The 21,303-nt window shown below is 53.4% G+C and overlaps 1 protein-coding gene across 1 annotated transcript in view; it reads left to right on the top strand.

Moving 5' to 3' along the window:
* Positions 1–19,339: 19,339 nt before the first annotated feature.
* PEPD (peptidase D) overlaps positions 19,340–21,303 on the top strand; it is a 137,814-nt gene continuing 135,850 nt past the window's right edge. The window contains 1 exon segment of the mRNA NM_001133693.2: positions 19,340–19,388. Coding sequence (NP_001127165.1) covers positions 19,372–19,388 — 17 coding nt within the window. The 5' untranslated portion in view covers positions 19,340–19,371.

Below are 21,303 nucleotides of genomic sequence, written 5' to 3'. Positions count from 1 at the left end.
TCTGGCCTCCCAAACTGTGAAAGAACACACTTCTGTTGTTTAAGCCACCCAGAGCATGATCATTCATCACAGCGGCCCCAGGAAATCAGGACACCTGGAAAGCTCACTTAGGAGCAGGGGGCTTGGCTCAGCAGGTACCACTCCCTCCTGCGTGGATTTGGCCGAGTGCAACAGCCACAGGACTTCAGATCTTCCTCTGGGAGGTGGGAATGAGGCTGTTCACATTCCACTTGTCTGTCATATAAGCGTTCAGCCACTGCTAAAGGATGTTGGAGGGACACAAAGCCAGATGCTAGTTAAAGCTGGTAAAGACACCGGGCACGGTGGCTCATGTCTGTCATCCCAGTGCTTTGGGAGGCTGAGGCCAGGAGTTCGAGACCAGCCTGGGCAACAAAGCGAGACCTCACCTACAAAAAATTTAAAAAATTAGCCAGGTACGGTGACACATGCCTGTAGTCCCAGGTACTTGGAAGGCTGACGTGGGAGGATCGCCTGAGCTCAGGAGGTTGAGGCTGCAGTGAGCTGATATCGTGCCACTGCACTTCAGCCTCCAGAGTGAGACCCTGACTCAAAAAAAAAAAAAAAAAAAAAGGGTGGTAAAGACGGGTGCTATTCAGTCAGTAACTACTGCAGTAGGAGAAAGACTTTACTGTAGAACTCAGCTCAACTCTAACCCAGGTAGCGGTGACTGGGCATTTTAAAGGGAAAAGGGGGTGGAGGTGGAACCAGTGGGGGTTTGTGCAGAGTCAGGGAGGTGAAATAAGAAGTGGGTAGGGGCCGGACGTGGTGGCTTACACCTGTAATTCCAGCACTTTGGGAGGCTGAGGCAGGCAGATCACTTGAGTTCAGGAGTTCGAGACCAGCCTGACCAATATGGTGAAACCCTGTCTCTACTAAAAATACAAAAATTAGCCGGGCGTAGTGGTGTGTGCCCGTAATCCCAGCTACTTAGGAGGCTGAGGCACAAGAATCACTCAAACCTGGTAGATGGAGGTTGCAGTGAGCCAACATCACGCCATTGCACTCCAGCCTGAAGGACTGAGCAAGACTCCATCTCAAAAAAGAAAAAAAGAAAAAGAAAAAGAAAATTGGGGAGGGGAGGTTGATCACTGGGGTTAAGCCATCTGAGTTTGCTAACTGGTGCTTATTGAAATTAGGGCCCTATCTTCAGAGGCTGGCAGGAACAGACAGTAAATGTTTTTGGCAGGCTTGAGTTCTCTGAGCGGGGAGGGGCTGGGTCTTCCCAAGGATACAGTCTTCAGCTGAAAGACCCCAGGCTAGAGTTTGCTCCAAGTCTCTTGGTGTGCATTGGTGGGAGCAGGGGTGCTGGTGGATGGAAATGGGCTAAGAGTCTGCAGTTCTTTTTTTGTTTTTGTTTTTGAGAGAGTCTCACTCTGTCGCCCAGGCTGGCGTGCAGTGGCAGGTATGATCTCTGCCCACTGCAACCTCTGCTTCCTGGGTTCAAGCAATTCTCCCGCCTCAGCTTCCCGAGTAGCTGGAACTACAGGTGCACAGCTCCACGCCTGGGTAATTTTTGTATTTTTAGTAGAGACGGGGTTTTGCCATGTTGGCCAGGCTGGTCTCAATCTCCTGACCTCAAGTGATCTGCCTGCCTCTGCCTCCCAAAGTGCTGGGATTACAGGCGTGGGCCACCATGCCCCGCCGAATCAGCAATTCTTACAGGCCAAGGTTGAGCCCTCGTCAAGAAGAAGGCTCAGAGGAGCCTGAGTGTGGCCGAGGAGAGAGTCTTTGTCCAGGAGTGCGTACTCCATGCCAGGCAGGTGGAGGCCAGGGTGAGCCCTGCTCTCCTGGGAGCTATCTCCTGACAGGAACACAGACAAGTCAAAGGGCTGCCCAGGGGAGTGTGGGTTGATGGGGATGATGCAGGTGTGGGTGAGTGCATAGAGCAAGGGCAGCAGGCAGGCAGGAGGCAGGGGTGGCCAGGGAAGGAGAGAAAGGGGCCAAGTTGATATCTGAAGGAGGTGGAGCAAGGAGGTGGCAGGGAGGACCAGCACCTGAGGCAGGGGCACAGCGTCTTGGATATGCAGAAGCCGAGGAGCCCAGTGCCTGGTAAGGAGAACACAGGAAGATGGGGCTGGAGCTGACCACAGGAGACGGTCAAGTTGTGCCAATGTTTGAGGCCCCACACCCAGGACATAGGCTCAGGTGGGGCTGGGAATGGGATCCAGGCATAGCTAAAATGCAGCTGGGCTTGAGGCCTCACTCCAATGGCCTAAGAGTAATGCAGCGTCCTTGTAAGCAGCCAGGAGGGAGAAGATCAGATTGCTTTTATTATTTAAAAAAAAAATTTTTTTTTTTTTTGAGATGGAGTCTCACTCTGTTGCCCAGGCTGGAGTGCAGTGGCTCAGTCTCGGCTCACTGCAACCTCCATCTCCTGGGTTCAAGCAATTCTCCTGCCTCAGCCTCCCGAGTAGCTGGGACCACAGGCACATGCCGCCACAGCTGGCTAATTTTTGTATTTTCAATAGAGACAGAGTTTCGCCAAGTTGGCCAGGCTGGTCTCAAAATCCTGACCTCAGGTGATCCACCCACCTCAGCCTCCCAAAGAGCTAGGATTACAGGTGTGAGCCACCAAGCCCAGCCAGATCACTTTCATTTAAAGAACTGCTGAGCAGAAGCCAGGAGGGTCTTGTTGAAGGTTCTAGTGATAACCGGGGTGGGAGAAGAGGGAGCCTGGCCAGGGCAGGGAGACTAGGGCTGGGCGAAGGGATGGATTCCAGAAATATTTAGAAGGATGGGCAGCATTTGGTGATGGCTGGGATGTACCTTTGAAAGTGGGCAACACCCAATCTCTGATGTGGACAGCTGGCCTCGTGGATGCTGAGATGGGGAATACCAAGGCAGTGAGCAGGGCAGTGGGTAAGCTGTGTCTGTTTAAGGCTTTGTCTTGCCTGGTGATATGGTTTGGCTGTGTCCCCACCCAAATCTCATCTTGAATTGTAACTCCCACAATTCCCATTGTATTGTGGGAGGAACCCTGTGGGAGGTGGTTGAATTATGGGGATGGGTCTTTCCTGTGCTGTTCTCTTGATGGCAAATGAGTCCCATGAGATCTGATGGTTTTGAAAAGGGGAGTTTCCCTGCATAAGCTCTCTTCTCTTCCCTGCTGCCATGTGAGACGTGCCTTTCGTCTTCCACCATGATTGTGAGACCTCTCCAGCCATGTGAGTCCAATAAACCTCTTTCTTTTGTAAGTTGCCCAGTCTCGGTTATGTCTTTATCAGTGGCATGAGAACAGATGAATACACCTGGAAATAACTGAGAGGGGCCATGGGCAATACAGAAATGGAGCCAGGGAAGACTCTGAGCTGGAACTAGGGCTGCTGGAGTTGCCTGCACCTGATGGGCAGTTGGAAAAGACAGGGTCTTCCCAGGGGATGGGCTAAGTCTCAGCAGCTGGAGAAGGACTGACCAGAGGGGCAAAGTCAGGAGAAGGAGGGCATCTGGGAGGCAAGCAGGAGACAGTTTCAAAAATAGGGAGTGAGGCCAGGCACGGGGGCTTATGCCTCTAATCCCAGCAATTTAGGAGGTCGAGGTGGAAGGATCACTTGAGGCCAAGGCCAATGTTGGCAGAAGGAGGAGACAGGCCCTTTCAACCCTCAGCTTCAGTGTCATCTCTACCCTCTCTCGAGTCCCTTGGTCATCCTGGTCTGTTTTCTTCTTGGCTCCTTTTACCATCTGAAATGACCCGTGGCGCGTGCAGTGGCGCGTGACTATAATCCCAGCACTTGGGGAGGCCAAGTTGGGACGGCTGTTTGAGGCCAGAAGTTTAAGACCAGCCCAGGTAACATAGCAAGGCCTCCATCTCTACAAAATAAACAAAACTGATTGTGCCACTGCACTTCAGCTCTAGCCCGGATGACAGAGTGAGATTCCGTGCCCCGCCTGCCACAAAAAAAAATAGAATAAGAAGTGGTCCCCAGAGCCCTAAAATCCTGACCGTCCCAGCGGGACAAGGCTGAAAGGTGTTCAGTGGATTCTGAGGGACAAAGAGGTGGGCTGGGCTGGGCTGCTTCTCCTCCTGCCCCCGTCTCCCAGCCCCCAAGTGGAGGTTTTCTCCTTCCTTGGAGTCTAGTGCGGTCCAGGTGTGAGAGTAAAAGGAAGCTTTGGGGGAGCAGTGGGGGGAACTCCCTGGCAGGATGTAAATGTCCAACTGCCTTTAAAAATGGAAACCTCCAACCTGGCCAGCATGGTGAAACACCGTCTCTACTAAAAATACAAAAATTAGCCGGGCATGGTGGCGCATGCCTGTAATCCCAGCTACTCAGGAGGCTGAGGTAGGAGAATCGCTTCAGCCTGGGAGACAGAGGTTGTAGTGAGCCGAGATCACATCACTGCACTCCAGCCTGGGTGACAGAGCAAGACTCCATCTCAAAAAAAAAAGAAAGAAAAAGAAAGGAAAGAAAGGAAAGAAAGGAAAGAAAGGAAGAAAGGAAGAAAGGAAGAAAGGAAGAAAGAAAGAAAGAAAGAAAAGAAAGAAAGAAAGAAAGAAAGAAAGAAAGAAAGAAAGAAAGAAAGAAAGAAAGAGAAAGAAAGAAAGAAAGAAAAGAAAGAGAAAGAAAGAAAACCTAACAGGTTACATTTTCTTCTTTCCTGCTTTGGAAAGAATGAATACAAATGCTTCTCTCATCTCCCCTGTCCTCCTTGAGGGCAGCTAGATTAATTGTGACAGCTTTTCTTAAGAATAACACACACTGTAAAGTGCATAGCTGTAAGCACACAGCTTCTTACATTTTCAGAAACCAAATATGCCCTTGTAACCACCCAGATGAGTTAAACCTGCCATCCCTGACCCCAGAAGTCTCTCCTGTGTCTCTTTCCGTTCACTGCTCGCCAGGGAGCCATGACTCTGACTTCCTGTAGTTTAGATTAGTTTTTCCTATGTTCCTCTTTTTTTTTTTTTTGAGATGGAGTCTCGCTCTGTGGCCCAGGCTGGAGTGCAGTGGCGAAATCTCCGCTCACTGCAACCTCTGCCACCTGGGTTCAAGTGTTTCTCCTGCCTCAGCCTCCCAAGTAGCTGGGATTACAGGTGGGTGCCACCACCCCTGGCTAATTTTTTGTATTTGTAGTAAAGACAGCGTTTCACCATGTTGGCCAGGCTAGTCTCGAACTCCTGACCTCTTGATCCGCCCATCTCGGCCTCCCAAAATGCTGGCATTAGAGGCATGAACCACCGTGCCTGGCTCCTGTGTTCTTCTTGACTTTAAATAAATGGGGTCATACAACACGGACTCTTTTGTGTCTAGCTGATCTCACTCAGCGTCGTGCTTCTGACATCCATCCTCTTTGTGATGTGAATTTCACTGGATGAAAACACCACTTTATTCATCCAGTCTACTGTGGATGGACATTTGGGGAGTTTCCAGTGTGGGGGTACATTGAATAGTGCAGCTATGAGCCACCTCTCGCCTGTGTCCGCCAGCAGATGTCGGCTCACATTTCTGCTGAGCGTACACCCAGGAGTGGAGTTTCTGGGTCAAAGAAGAGCACTGTTTTAAGGTTGCAAATGAATGGTTTCCTTTCCAGGTTTCATGAGTCATCTGGGCTGACTGTGAAGACTGAGACAAGATCTGGACTGAGCGATGAAGGGACAAAGAGGACGAGGGGGCAGGACCCGTGGGCAGCCTTTAGGAGGCAGGCGCAAGGCGGAGGGATGGGGACCAAGGGGGAGCTGTCACACACAGGGTGGGAAGAGAGGAGGCCATGCCCAGGGGCTCCCCCTGCCTTCCCTCCCCTGCCCCCAGCACCTACTGTCCCTGTTGGGGAGGACTCTGTCTTGAAGCTTTCTTGGTCCCGGCTTCCAGCAGAATCAACCAGGGAGCTGTCAAAAATCCCAGTATTCCGGCCGGGCGCGGTGGCTCACGCCTGTAATCCCAGCACTTTGGGAGGCCGAGGCGGGCGGATCACAAGGTCAGGAGATCGAGACCATCCTGGCTAACACAGTGAAACCCCGTCTCTACTAAAAATACAAAAAATTAGCCGGGCAAGGTAGCTGGCTTCTGTAGTCCCAGCTACTTGGAAGGCTGAGGCAGGAGAATGGCGTGAACCCCAGGGGGCGGAGCCTGCAGTGAGCCGAGATCGCGCCACTGCACTCCAGCCTGGGCGACAGCGAGACTCCGTCTCAAAAAAAAAAAAAAAAAAAAAAAAAAAATCCCAGTATTCCCCATGAAAACTCTGAGAGAGTTTCCACAAATTCCCATGCCTGGAAATTCTGATTTACTTGGTCTGGGGTGAAGCTCGGGCACTAACAGCTTTTATTTTATTGTTTATTTAAAATTTTTTTAAAGATGGAGCTCTCACCATATTGCCCAGGCTGGTCTCAAACTTCTGTCCTCAAGCCGTCCTCCTCCTGTGGCCTCCCAAAGTACTGGGATTACAGGTGCAAACCACTGTGCCTTGCCTGCTAGTAGCTTTTAAAGATTCTCCAAGAGGTCAGGTGCAGTGGCTCAAGTCTATAATCCCAGCACTTTGGGAGGATGAGGCAGGAGGATAACTTGAGCCTGGTAGTTTGAGACCAGCCTGGGCAACATAGTGAGACCCCTGTCTCTATAAAAAATAAAATAATTGGCTGGACATGGTGGCATATGCCTGTAGTCCTAGCTACTTGGGAGGCTGAGGCGGGAGGATGGCTTGAGCCCAGTTCAAGGCTGCAGTGAGCCATGATTGTGCCACTGCACTCCAGCCTGGACAATAGAGCAAGCTCAATAAATAAATAAATAAATAAATAAATACACTCCAGCAGGTTCTACTGGAAGCCAGGGCAGAAAACCACTGGGTCCTCATGTGGTAGTGGTTCCTCTGGATCTCAGTTGGTCTCCAAGAGCCTAACTGCCCAGCGTAGACCACCTACCCACCCACCGGCAAATGTCATGCCAGGATGAGCTCTTGACCACAACCAATAAAAATGAACGCAGACAAATGTATGCAGAAAAGGACCCCATTGGAAGGATATTGGGCAGCTCTCAGAACCTGCGAGGTCCTTGGCTGGGGAAGGAACCCCACCTGGGCCGAGCTCTTCCGTGGGCAACTGGCTTTGCCCTTGCAGCCACCACAGCTGCCCTGGCCCCCAGCTCTGATTCTTGCTCTGCTGCAGCCACGATGAATCTTTTCTGGCTGAGCTAAGCCCTGGGCAGGGGCACGGGCCTGGCGGTGCTTGGGCCTGCACCCCAGCTGCCCACCAAGAGAAAGGGTGTCGGGGTTCTGGGCAGCCACCACGACAGTGCCCGCAGCTTCTCCACCCACCACTCTGGCAGAGTGGGGACTCTGGCAGAGGGGGAGGAGGTCATGAACACCCTGCTCCTGTTCTGGAAGGGGCCATGCTGGGCAGGATGGAGACCCCCAAGTGCCCGATGCTCACTAAGTCCCCACCATAAACCCTTCTCGCCTTCTCTCTGGGATCCCAGATATGCATGCAGCACTGGAGCCCCAGAAACACAGGACTCGAGTGAGTTCTCAGCGGGATGGAGGCTGACCCAGGGACGTCTTTGGTCCCTTCCCTGAACTGTCCTCCTCACAGTCCACTGAATGTCAGAACCCAGGGCTTGGATTCTGGGACCAGGTCTTGGGATTCGGGATGTAGTAGGGGTCAAGGTCAGGGACAGGGTCAGGATTTGGGACAGCTCTTCTCACCCAACATGACCCAATGGGATGACCTCCCCTGGGCCATCCAGAAGGAGGGTGGGATTTGTCGGGCCCCCAGCGAGTCCCCAGCAAGTCCCCTGGGTGCCCAGCCTCAGGGTCTCTGGGAGCAGGGGACGGGGCCGGCGGACCTGTGGGGTCCGTCCTGGAGCAGCTTCTCCACCACCCTCCCCTAGATGGCTGGGCCCTTCCCCTCCCTCCACTCCCCCTCACTTCGGGGCTCAGGTGCTGGAAGGAAATCTCCGAATCCATGGAAACCACACAGGAGGCTGGAAACCAGAAAGGAGGAGGGGGCTGGGCAATACCTCGCAAGTCCTGGGAGGGGAAGGGGGATATTCCCTTCCTTGATGAGTAAAAGCCTCAAATACCATTTTCTTTCTCACCAGCAGCCACCTCGCCAAAGGATGGGTTCCCAATTCTCTCCAGAGCTGAGCAGATGAGGTGGGAGGAGCTAGCAGGCCCTGGGGTGGGAAGCAAGGGGCAGGGCAGGGGGAGAGGCAGGGGGATGAGAGTCAGAGGTAGTGGTTGGTGTGGTGGAGGTGGGGCTCAGGGGTCAAGCTGGGGTTGAGCACAGGGGCTCTGGGGCCAGGAGGTGGAGGTTGGAAGATGGGATCAGTAGCAGGAAGAGATGGAGTTTGGATGGTGGGGTTGGAGTGAGGCAGGCAGGGGTGGTGGGGCCAGGGTGGGGAAGTGGGGCGCAGCACGCAGGTTCTGAACTCCTATCAGCCATGGCAGCCCCTGGTCCTCACAGACCCCAAGTGTCCCCCTGGTCCCAGCCCTGGAGAGCTCTGTCAGTGATTCTTATAAATCACAACCAGGCCTTTTCCTGCAAAACACAAAGCAACCAACCTCCCCTCCCCGGACAGTTTACCGTGTGACTCTGCAACCAGAAGCTGGGACAGGACAGCAGTGGTGATGGGCTGGGTGGAGGTGAGGTGGGGGTGTCTGGGAACAGGTTCCACAGACTCCAGGACCCATGGTGGTTACCAGAAAGGGGTCTGGATCCAGACCCCAAGAAAGGGTTCTTGGATCTCCTGCAAGAAAGAATTCAGGGTGAGTCCATAGAGCAAAGTGAAAGCAAGTTTATTAAGAAAGTAGAGGAATAAAAAAAAAATTTTTTTAACCTAAATGCACCTTCCTTTAATAAAAAATAGTTTCGATTTAAAAAAAAAAAAAGAAAGAAAGAAAGTAGAGGTATAAAAGAATGGCTATTCCGGGGCCAGGCGCGGTGACTCACGCCTGTAATCCCAGCACTTTGGGAGGCTGAGGCGGGCAGATCACGAGGTCAGGAGATCAAGACCATCCTGGCTAACACGGTGAAACTCCGTCTCTACTAAAAATACAAAAAAAGTAGCCAGGTGTGGTGCAGTGAGCCAAGATTTCACCGCTGCAACTCCAGCCTGGGGGACGAAGCAAGACTCCATCTAAAAAAAAAGAATGGCTGCTGGTTGCCCATTTTTATGGTTATTTCTTGTTTGTTTCAAATAGGTTATCCAATTTGTTGCTATATGTTATTTATAATATTCCTTTATAATCTTTTTTATTTCTGTAAAGTCAGTAGTAATTAACTCCTTTTTCTATTTCTTTTCTTTTTCTTTTTTCTTTTTTTTTTTTTTGAGATGGAGTCTCGCTCTGTCACCCAGGCTGGAGTGCAGTGGCGCAACCTCGGCTCACTGCAACCTTGGCCTCCCGGGTTCAAGCGATTCTTCTGCCTCAGCCTCCCAAGTAGCTGGGATTACAGGCATATGCCATCACGCCCAGCTAATTTTTGTATTTTTAGTAAAGATGGGGTTTCACCATGTTGGCAAGGCTGGTCTCGAACTCCTGACCTCAGGGGATCCACCTGCCTTGGCCTCCCAAAGTGCTGGAATTATAGGCGTGAGCTATCGCACCCGGCCCCTTCCTTCTTTTCCTTTTCTTTTCTTTCTTACAAATATTGCCAAAGCACCTTCCAAAGTAGCTGTTTCAATTTCTCTCCACACAGCGCCACAACATTTGATCTCAGCAAGCTTGTACTTGGTGCCAGGCTTGGGTGGGAGTAGGGAACCCCTGTAGATCCCATGAGTCCCCCGGCCAGGCCAGTGAGCTTTCCTGCCCGAGCTGTGGGGAGGGCAGAAGGAGTCGGTATCAGAGGGCTTGATGGGCCCCCACTGGGGGAAGAGAGGGAATAAACCAGGCTGGGAAATGGATGCCCAGTGGCCAAGCTTCATCTCAGGAGAGGCAGCCAGCAGGGCCAGCCTGACCTCCAGGCACAAGAGAGGCTGCTTCCTCAGGTGGCTGCCCAGACAACAAACTCCAAACCTGGCTACAAACCACAGGCAGCTGGAGTGTTGGTTAAAAATCCAGGTGCCTGGGCTGGGCAAGGTGGCTCATACCAGTAATCCCAGTGCTTTGAGAGGCCAAGGCAGGAGGATGGCTTGAGCCTAGGAATTCGAGATCAGCCTGCACCCTGGGCAATATAGCAAGACCCCATTTCTGCAAAAAATAAAAATTAAAAATTTAGCAAGGCATGGTGGCACATGCCAGTGTTCTCAGCTACTTGGGAGGCTGAGGTGGGAGGCTCAGCTACTTGGAGGCTGAGGTGGGAGGAGTGCTTGAGCCCATGAGTTGGAGGCTGCAGTGAGCTAGGATCATGCCACTGCACTCTAGCCTGTGTGACAGAGCAAGACCCCATCTCTAAACAGTAACAGCAAAATCCAGGAGCCTGAGCTGCACTCAAGCCCAGCAAATCAGCATCTCTGGGGGCGGGCTGCATTCCCACCCACCTATCCCCCTAACCCCCAAAGGAGCCTGGCACTTATCATTCTGCTTTGTGGACCGTCCCCAGAGGATTTGGAGACTCTCAGAAAGTGCCGTTAGTCTTCACATAACAAGCGTCCACTGATGACAGAAGGGACAAAGTCTGTCCTTGGTGCCACATCCAAAGCTAAAAACAGTTTTCTGTGCAGCCAATTCTCCCGCCTGGAGTTCAGGGAACATTCGTAACAATTTCATGAGCTTTTCTCAGCCCAGTTTTGGCCTCCTCTTCCTTTCAAGCAGAGATGGCACCTGGTGGAGATTTTAGGTCTCTTCTGCTCCCAGATCCCTGTGAAGAAAGGCCTGGCTGCTGCCCCAACAGGGCTGGGTACTGAGCCTCTGAGCAGCAAGGGCAGCTGCCTGGCCACACCTGGAAAGGAAAGCTCAGGAAGACCTCGTGCTGGGCAATAGTGGGTCCTGTAGGTGGGCTCGTCTGGGAACTGAGATGGCGTCACTTTGGAAGACCTGCAGGTACAGAGCCCCTGCCCCGGCCTCACCACTGCAGGATGATTTCGGTTCATTTCCCCACAAGCCCTAAAATGCATAGTATGATATCGATCTCTGAGATCTGGAAATAAAATTGTGATTTTTCCCAAAAGCTGTTTGAACTGAACATCCAGAAAGAATGGGGAAAGGAGTGAGACTCCTGTCATTTCATCATGACATCAGGGAACTTGGCATCTCACTCAGAGACCATGCGACTCTCTGAACGAGGCACGGCAGTGGTACCTATTAATCTTTTTTTTTTTCTTTTTCTTTTTCTTTGGAGACGGAGTTTTGCTCTTGTCGCCCAGGCTGGAGTGCAATGGCGCAGTCTCGGCTCACTGCAACCTCCGCCTCCTGGGTTCAAGCAATTCTCCAGCCTCAGCCTCCCATGTAGCTGGGATTACGGGTCCCTGCAGCCTTCTCTGCTCAGAAGCCATGCTGTGCCCCAGGCGGGGGTGGGGAGGTGAAGGTCATACTCTCTCTCCAGGGCCACACAGCAGTGCTGCTTGGACCCTGCATTTTGCAGAGCTCCTTGTGCACACAGCCCCTGCAGGGTCTCCCCCAGCCTTCTCTCTGGGGCAGTAGTCCCAGGATCTCCTCCTTCCGCCCTGTGTTGGTTATAATCATGGTCTAAAATGCTGCTAGATGCAATGGGTAAGATGATCCCTGAGAGAGCTCAGGATGCGGGGGCTGGCTTGGCTGGTCTCTGCTGGACTCACTCGTGGGCCAGCAGTTGGCCTCAGGCTGGGTAATCAAGGCTGCCCGCGCCTGTGTGTCTGCTGGTTAGCAGGCTGTTGACCAGGCATCTCACCCTCCGGCGAGGGCATCTTCCCATGGTGATGGTAGCAGGGCTTCCAAGAATGGCAAGAAGGTGAGCCTGGTGGAGGAGCGCCTTCCAAGCATTCCTTCTCATTTTCTAAAGTAAGTCACGTGGCCGCCACATTCAAGGGCTGGTGAAATAGATTCTACCTCTAGATGGGAGGGGTTGAACATCACAAAAGCGAGTTGTGGACGCAGCATGGAGAAGAATTTGAGGTCAATTGTGCAATCTATTACATGTCTCTAATTCCTCTTACAAACCTCCTTGCAGGCTATCTCTTCCCTACATGCAAATCCACGTGCACAAGCAGAGCCCTGCGGCTGAAGCCCTGGACTGGACCAGAGGCCCTGGGTGTAGCCAGGAAGGATCTCCCCTACCCTGGAAGACTTCCTGCTCACCCTTGTTCCTCTCTTTCCCTTTAGCACTGCTGTATTTGGCTGGACTGCCAGCCTGCTTGCTTGAGGTGGTGTGGCAACCCCAGGTCCCAGCCAGTCCTCTCAAAGGGGCTGAGCACTGGCCCCCTGGGCTTGGGGTTATGGACTCACTCCTTCGGTCAAGGTCGCTCTGTAGCTGAGCAGGGCTACAGTGACCTCACAGGGCATCTCCCCCACCTTTACACCTTGGAGATAAGGATGCTTGTCCCTCCTCACTGCCCCTACCCGTCACGTGACCACTGAAATAAGGATAGCACCCCCATGAGCCAGGGGCTGAGCTGAGTGTCTCCTGCGACACTCATCTAATCCTCTCAACAATCCTCCCAGCTGGGACCCATCATCCCCATTTTACCAATGAGGACGCTGAGGCTCAGAGAGGTTGGGTTATTTTCCCAATGCCACACAGCAAGTAAATAGCAATGCCAGGAATCGGACCTAGGTTCCTACATCCAATTCCTAACCACTGTGTCCAGGTTCTCTAATAATAAGTACTGCTAGGAATGATGGCTCACGCCTGTAATCCCAGCACTCTGGAGGCTGAGGTGGAAAGATTGCTTGAGCCCAGGAGTTTAAGACCAGCCTGGGCAACACAGTGAGACCCCATGTCTACAGAAAACATGTTTTAAATTAGCTGGGGGTGGTGATGCACACCTGTAGTCCCAGCTACTTGGGAGGCTGAGGTGGGAGGATCGCTCGAGCCCAGGAGGTCGAGGCTGCAGTGAGCCATGATTGTGCCACTGCACTACAGCCTGGGGAACAGTGCAAGACCCTGTCGCAAAAACAAAAAAACAGCAATAAGTATCAATAAGGAAAGTGACGACCACCACATTTGCATCATGTTAAACTGCCCCCCAAGGGCCTTAGTGTTCAACGGGTCATCTGACCCCTTGGAACTACCCTGTCAGGGCGGTAAAGCCCATCCCAACTTCATCTCCAAAAGGGGAAAGCGAGGACCAGAGATGTCAAGCTGCCAGGAGTCAAGCCCAGGCTTCTGGCTTTGAAGTCCATGCGCTTCTTTTTCCACCACACAGTTTCTATTCGAGCATTTTGTGCTCAGGGATATTTGTTTGGCAATGACATGGAGGCAGAGCTAGGTAAGAGCTCCAGAGCCAAGACACTGGAAATAAGCTGGGATGGCGGCACACACCTGTGGTCCCAGCTACTCAGGAGGCTGAGGCTGAAGGATCGCTTGAGCCCAGCAGTTTAAGGTTGAGCTATAATGGTGCCGTTGCACTACAGCCTGGGCGACAGAAGGAGACCCTGTTCCCCCACCACTCAAAAAAAGAAAGAAAATTGTGTATCCTGTCCCCCAGCATGTAAATCAAAAATTTAAATTATACCAAACCATCAAACAAGAAACTCACACTTATGCTAAAACGAAAATAGCTGCATTCTAGACATTCTGATTGAAATATTCAGGCTTTTATCCAGGCTAAACTTTTCAAGGTTTTACTTGTGGTGGTGGGTTTTGTGTATCTATCCCCACCCCACCCCACCCCACCCCACCCCATACACACACATCCCCAACCCCAGCAGAAGCCAAAAGGGACATGATAGCCGAGGTGTGGGCATGAGACTTGGGCACTGCAACCGGCTGTACTGCCTGTCAAGAGCTTTGAGCGTGCAGGGGGTGAAGCCAGGATGCTGCATCAGTCCCAGTTATGCCCAGGGGCAGAGGTGGTGGCAAGGGTCTGAGCAGCCGTGCCAGCTGCCATGTCCTGGGGGTAGCCTGGTGGTGCACTCAGCTGCCAGCCTCCCTGGCTCTGCCTGTTTTCTGAGTCTGCTTCTCCTGCAACTGTGCAACTGGACAGCATTCGAATGCATCCCTCTTCTACTTGAGGTGAGACTCAGGGGCTGCTTGCTACAGAAAAATCCTAACGAGTCGGGGCTCAGAATGAGAAGGGACTGCAGCCAAGTAGTTATGCAGGTAAGCAGCAAAAGAGCCATGGGAAGGGACAGGCTGGGGGAGAGACAAGACATTGAGGAGGAAGTGCAGACAGGGGTGGGGTCAGGAGCAATCCCAGTGGATGGAGAGGGAGGAGACACAGGTGATCTCATCTTGACGGTGGCATGGACAGAAGGACTGCTTTCATGAAATGCTTCTTAAAATGACACCATCCTGGCCAGGTGCAGTGGCTCATGCCTGTAATCCCAGCACTTTGGGAGGCCAAGGCGGGTGGATCACCTGAGGTCAGGAGTTCGAGACCAGCCTGGCCAACATGGCAAAACCCCGTCTCTACAAAAAATACAAAAAATTAGCCGGGTGTGGGGGCAGGCACTTGTAATCCCAGCCACTCTGAAGGCTGAGGCAGGAGAATTGCTTGAACCCGGGAGGCGGAAGTTGTGGTGAGCCGAGATTGTACCATCGCACTCCAGCCTGGGCAATAAGAGCAAAACTCTGTCTCAAAAAAAAAAAAAGAAATGACATCATCCTAAAATGACAAGTATCCTTCTTAAAATGACACCCTGAGCAGAGTCCCTAAAAGGGACAGTTGAGGTCAGGCTCAGTGGCTCATGCCTTGCAATCCTGAGCTTTGGGAGACCGAGGCAGGAGGACACCTTGAGGCCAGAAGTTTGAGACAAGCCTGGGCAACATAGTGAGACCCCATCTCTACAAAAAATACAAAATTAAAAAAAATTAGCTAGGCGTGGTGGGGCATACCTGTAGTCCCAGCTACTCAGGAGGCTGAGGCAGGAGGATTGCTTGAGCCCAGGAGTTTGAGGCTGCAGTGAGCTATGATCACACTACTGCACTCCAGCCTGGGTCACAAAGCAAGGCTCCATCTCTATTTAAAAAAAAAAAGGAACAATTGTGAATGCCAGCAGACACCCACTGTCTAGTCAGTGACATTCAGTCACTTGGAGCTGGGCACAAGGACAGTCCATCCCCCTGGAGGGTTGCTTTCCAGGTCACAAGGTATAGGACCAAATCCCCCTACCCTGGGACTTTGCACTCATATCTTTTGAAATTAGAAATTTCATCCTTTTTTTTAATCAAGATCTTGATATGGGATAATAAAATTACCAATGAATAGCCCGGCACAACATGGGAAATGTAATAAAAGGTGAAGGCAATAAAAGGTGAAGCTTCCAGCAACTCCGCGGTGATACCCACTCATAAGAAATAAAAGTAATTATCACCTGCCCAACCTGGTCGGCTCACTCTGCGTGTGCTGAAGAAAACCATTTCAGAACTTTATTTCTTATATTGAATGTCGATAATTGGATGTATTTATAAGTCTCTCTGGAAGAAAACAGCTTGTGATTTCAAGATAGGAAAACAGTCTTCCAAACAGTGAGAAACAATATATTCCCCATTTCCACACACACAAAAAGACCTTGTTTCCTTCGATGTTTTCAGGTGCTGTTGGAATGATTTGCCTTTCCGAAGCCACCGTTCCATTTCTCATCTTGAATTGCCTCGTAGACCCCGGCAAGGACCACTTCATCTGAGGCGGCGATGGGGGCTTCCTTGGGAAGGCCCCTCAGCTCTGCCTGCCTCTTTTCTACAGGAAGATAGATGCCCAGGTGGGCTGGCTTGGGGGAGAAAGAACAGGAGGAGTAGAACGTAATGTGGGGGCTCCTGTGAGGAGGGGGGCTGATGGATGGTGGTGACAGCTGGGGTGTAGGCCTGGAGGAAGGAGCAGGCCACACAGGCCTCTGGAGTGGGAGAGATGTGGCTACCTCTGCAGGCCCTGCAAAGGCCCAAGGCTGGGATCTGCCAGAACCAGTATGGAGAGACAGCCTCCTGGGTATTCCATGCCCAGCACGCTCCTTGCCTTCCCACTTGGGAAGACATTGGGTTGCCATATGCCACCCTGCCCCTATCTCACACCCACAGTCCCCTCTATTCTTCCTCTTCTGTTTATTTGGTGCTGGCTTTCTGCATCCAGTCTTCTGTTCTCAGCAAAAGCAAACAATCGCAAAACACCCAAATGCCATCTTGTGTAGGGCTTTGACCATCTGAGGCTGGCGGCCCCGTGCAGTGGCTTTATTGGCTCTTATTGGCTCTTTTCAGTTCTCTCCGCTAATCCTCCCGAGCTCCTGCTGGAGAGAGGGGTTTGGATCGGCAGCTTGCAGCTCAGAATCCCCCAGGATCTCCCCATTAGCCAAGAGGAAGCAGAACCCTCAAAGCCCTGTTCTGAGGCCCTCCCAGATGGTGGACTCCCCAGGGACAGTGTGGAGGGCTCCTCTACCTCTGTCCCCAGACCAAAGATCCTCTAGGAAAGGTCAGGGTCTGGATCCCTGGCCCTCACAGCATGGCCAGTCCCGGAGTGGCACCGTGGGCAACAACTGGGCGGTGTGGGGCAGAACCAGCATCCAGGCTACCTCCAGTGCAGTCCCACAGAGCCTCTGGTAGACCAGTGCCCTCGATCCACAGCAGAAGATGGACAGGGCTCTTCCCGGGGACCTCCCCTTCATGGCCCAAGGGTGGCTCGTGAGTCAGAGCCTAGCAGGCCGCCACATCTGGGCCTGCCGTCTCCAGGCAGCCAGCTGTCAGCAGTGTCCACAGAGCTGCAAGAGTGGGGGCTAGATTGTGGGGAATGGGTGGAGGAGGGAAACCTGGCTGGACACAGTGTCCCGGGACACAAGAGGTGCCTTCCCAAGGTGAAGCTTCTTTTGCAAGGCCTGACGGGTGGGGGTGCCCTTCCGGAGAATAATGCTGTGCTGGCTATCGGGCTACCAGGCTGACCGAGTGCAGACACCTCCCAGCCACCTGTAGGGCTTGATGAAGGGAGACTGTTTCAGCCAAGGGCCTGTGACCTCGGAGGCAATGCCGCGTGAGAGTGCTGCCTGGCGCGCTGCCTTGGCTGATTTACACACTCCCACTTCGACTCTCTAAAATCAATCTTCCCCCAATTGCCTCCTGGCTCCCAGCAACGTCCTGGGTCTGCCCTGCATGAGTAACTGCACGGTCTTCTCCCATATTCTGGGCGGCTTCTGGAGCCCCTGCCAGACCCTCTGATGGGGAGGGGTGAGGGGTGAGGGGCAGCCCTGCTGGAGCCCCTGATGGGGAGGGGAGAGGGCAGGGGACCTGGGTGGGCAGGCGTCATGGGCAGTGACTCCGTATTACTGTCCACAAACAAGGGAGCACCACTCAGTTGGTGGGTGCCTTCCTCCTACTATTTTGTGAGTGTTTGGGATATTAACTTCTTTTTCATATTAGTAAGCACTCAGAGCTGGCAGCTGGCTTAATTTTGACATATTTTATGTCAAAAGAAATGGTGGGGGGCTGGTGCAATGAATGAGCTGGGGGGTATGTTTTCCTTCCTTGAAGGCGCATGGAAAGCTCATTCTGCTCACCCTTTGTTATTATATATTTTTTAAAGTGCCACTTATTAGGGAGTTGAGTTTCTTAAGCTGAAGGCGGAGCTACTGCTTAACTAGGGGTGTTAGAAGTTCTCAGGGGCCTCTAGGCCAGGCAGTGGGGTGTGAATCCTTACCTCTGTTCTTCTCCCTGGAAACTGGAAAGAGGGTGTAGAGAGCTCCTCTTGGACCTTGCCTGGAGGTCAGGGACCCCTGCAAATTGCCCATGTGTCGTGGGAAGGGGTAGAAGGGATGAGGCCCCCCTCTTCCATTAGCTCTTGTTTTCCTTATCTGGGTCCGGGAGGTGGGAGGGGCTGTCTGGAGGGGCCACCTTCCTCCTAGCAGCTTTGGCCTCTCTGGCTGTGCCTGCAGGTTTGAGTGTAAAACCCTCTAGCAGCCCCGTGAGGTGGCCCCATTAGCTCTCTCCTGACATATGAGGACAGCAGGGATGGTACTGGGCTTCCAGGTAGTCGTGCCACGTGCTCTTCACTACCCTGCTTATGGCTGGCTCCCTTCCTCCTATTTAAGGGGCCTATTCTCCTCCCTGCTTCATGCGGACAAACAGCAGCTGCTTCTCCAGTCATAGCCCCTGGCTCCCACTAGCCTGGCCATGGTGACCCACATCCTTGTTTCGATAAAGAAACAAGAAGCATCCCTCAACCCACAACCTTTGATCAGAAGCCACTTCCAGCAGTGGGACAGCTGCAGGCTGGGGTCGGGAGCCCCACGGGCCTATCCTGGGCCACCCATCCACCTGTCCACACACATCTGTACACCCTTGTGTCGCCCTGGGCGCCAGGGACGCCCTCCCCCAACAGTGCGGGGCCCCCTTCCTTCACAGGGGCAGTGAGGTCACTCCTCAGGGTATGGCTTCATGAGCTCAGCCCCTGTGTGAGCACTCTCTGGCCTCAGTTTCCTCATCTATAAAATAGACTTAAAGATAGTCTCGACCTCATGGGGCTGTGGTGAGGTTTCTATGAGCTCACATGTGCAACGCATTTGGGCCGTGCTTGTAATGCCCTGACCCTGTTGGCAGTAGGGAGGGCAGCGTCTGCTGCAGGGTCCCTACCCCTTCTCTGCAGGACTCTGCACCCAGTACCAGTGCCCAGTGGGGCAGAGGAGTAAGCCTTCTGGCAGACTCTCCCTCCTAAACCCTTCTCGGCTGTGTCCGCTTCTCGCCTGCCCTCCTCCCTGGCTTCCCTTCCTCCAGCTTCTCCATTCTGCAGCCCAGGAAACCTAGAAAAGATCCTACCAGACTTAACTCATAGGCCCCACAGTGGAGGCCCCGCAGGGTCTGGCCCTTGCTTGCCTTAGGCTGCCCCTCTCTCGCGCACATTCTCCTGGACGCTGCACATTTAGAGTACTCCAGTTGGCCCCCGGCCTTTGCTCAAGCAGTTTCCCTTCTTAAACAAAAATCGCCACCTCTGCCCCGACCCTAGCCTGGGTCAGTCTCCCTCCTCTCCTCCCACGTGGTTTCTTTATTCCTATGTGTTCTTCTCCCGGGTGGGCTGGGACGCCAGATCGGGGACTGAACCAGAATCAAGATGTCCTCTGCTTCAGGACCTCCCTCCCACCACGAAAAGGCTGCAGATGCTGCCCGCTAACCCGACCTACTGTCACCAGCCGGCAGCCCGCCCATTTATCCTGGCAGAGCTCTTGGGCCCGCCCCTCCCCGGGAGCCCCGCCCATCGGGGCTCCGCCCTTCCCCAGGTACCGCCCCTTCCCGTCCCGTGGAGTTTGGCTCTGGAGGAGGTGGGTCAGGGACCCCAGGCCCCGCCCCCTTCCCCGCCCTTACCCCGCCCCATGCATTGGGACCCGGAGGGGCTCAGCTGACGCCGCACTTCACGTGACGTCGGTACCGGGGCGAACATGGCGGCGGTCACCGGGTGAGTGCTGCACCTCCCTCGCTCTTTCCCGCTGGCGTGGAGAGGGGCACGGGGTGTCCCGGCCGGACCGCGGGTGAAAGCCTCAGCCGGGCTCGCTGAATGCCGCGGGTAGGCGCCTCTTCCAGTCGGCCCAGAGTCCGAGCGCCGGTCGGCGAGCTGCACGCTCCGAGTCAGGGTCAGCGCGGGGGCCGCAGCTCCTCTCCACCCTCCTGGCTGGCTGCGGCCCCACCGTGTACGGCTGCGGTGGGGGCTGGGGTCGACACGCATGTTCGCTGCGAAGACCCCCGGGTGGGAGGGCGGCGTTGCGAGGACCCCAGGGACCCGGGCGCTTCCCGGAGGAGGCGGTATTCGAGACGGACTTGGAATTCCCTTTTCCCAGCAGGGCGCTTCCCCATTTCTTTCAGGGGCCAAATGTCACCCCCTCAGGGAATCCTTCTCTAACCATCTATCCCACTTTTTGTGCCCTCATCATCACCTGATAAACTATATAGAGCATTGTTTGTACTTGTTCATTATTTTCTCTGCATTTAGAGTGCAAGGGCAGGTATGTTACCTGCTTCTCACTAGCCCAGTGCCTTGCACACAGTAGGTGCTCCATACTGGGCTGAATGAAAGAAAGCTGAGTGGTCGTAGTGGGAGAAAGGGTGGACAAATGGGTTCACCGGAGCGTTGGGCGGAATCTCCCAGATAGGGAGCATCTGAGCCCGGGGTAAGGGACAAAGGTTGAGAGTTCAGAGTGTTCTGGGGACAGAGGTGCATGCCTGGGGCTGGAAGGTATGGTGTTCCAGGTGGCGTCTTCAGACTTTGCCCTGAGGGGCTGGAAGGGTTTTGTTGCAAGCTGCTGGATCTGTTTTTTAAAGATTAGGCTCCCCTGAGCTATTTGTGAGTTCAGTGGGAGAAAGTGTGGGTCTGGTGGTACAGTGGGGTGGGGGGGGCATGGTGTGGGAGGGGGCAGTATTCTAGATGCCAGGTTGGAAACTGAGGTCAGAATGGGGGATCTAGTGGACTGAATGCATCTCTCTTTTTAAGATGCAGGGAAAATGGCAACAGAAAGTGGGTTCTAAGTTGGCCCCCAAGGTTGAGGGAGCTTAGAGCTTACAAATCAAACATTTTGTGGGCACCTGCTGTATTCCAGGAATAGCAGTGGGCTTTCCCTTAAGGTACTCACAGGCCACTGGAGCAGATGGACACATGGGACTCTGTCATCCATCTGCTCGCCGTGTGGTCTTGCCATTTGCAAAGGAGGGGCATGGACGCTGAGCTCAGGTAAAGTGTGGGAAGGCTTCACTCCCTGGATGACTTTTGTGCTAGTCCTTCAGCAGTGAGACTCCCTTCAGGTAGAGAACAGCGCAGACAAAGTCTCAGGTGGGTGTCAAGGAACTCAGGGTCAGATCCTTGAATCCAGCCTGTGACCCTTTTAAGGGGTAGAATGAGCAGGCTGGTGCCCAGCTGGGGGTGTGCTGTCTCTCTGGTTAGGCTGGCTCGGTGCTCACAGGGAGTGCCAGGGGTTGCATTTGGGTTCAGGATTCCAAGCTGGCCTGAGACCTGCTGCTCTCCTGAAGGAACCACGCTGATGTCTGGATGGGAGCAAGTCTGGAACTGACTGGATCCTGGAATGAGAGCTTTTCTTTTTCTCTTTCTTGCTTTTTTTTTTGAGACGTAGTTTTGCTCTTGTTGCCCAGGCTGGAGTGCAATGGTGTGATCTCGGCTCACTGCAACCTCCACCTCCCAGGTTGAAGCGAGTCTTCTGCCTCAGCCTCCCGAGTAGCTGGAATTACAGGCGCGTGCCACCACACTCAGCTAATTTTTTGTATTTTTAGTGGAGATGGGGTTTCACCATGTTGGCCAGACTGGTCTCGAACTCCTGACCTCGGGTGATCCACCCGCCTCCGCCTCCCAAAGTGCTAGGATTACA

This window comes from Pongo abelii, chromosome 20, assembly GCF_028885655.2.
Source record: "Pongo abelii isolate AG06213 chromosome 20, NHGRI_mPonAbe1-v2.0_pri, whole genome shotgun sequence".
Taxonomy (NCBI): Eukaryota; Metazoa; Chordata; class Mammalia; order Primates; family Hominidae; genus Pongo; species Pongo abelii.
This window is presented reverse-complemented; position numbering and strand designations above follow the sequence as displayed.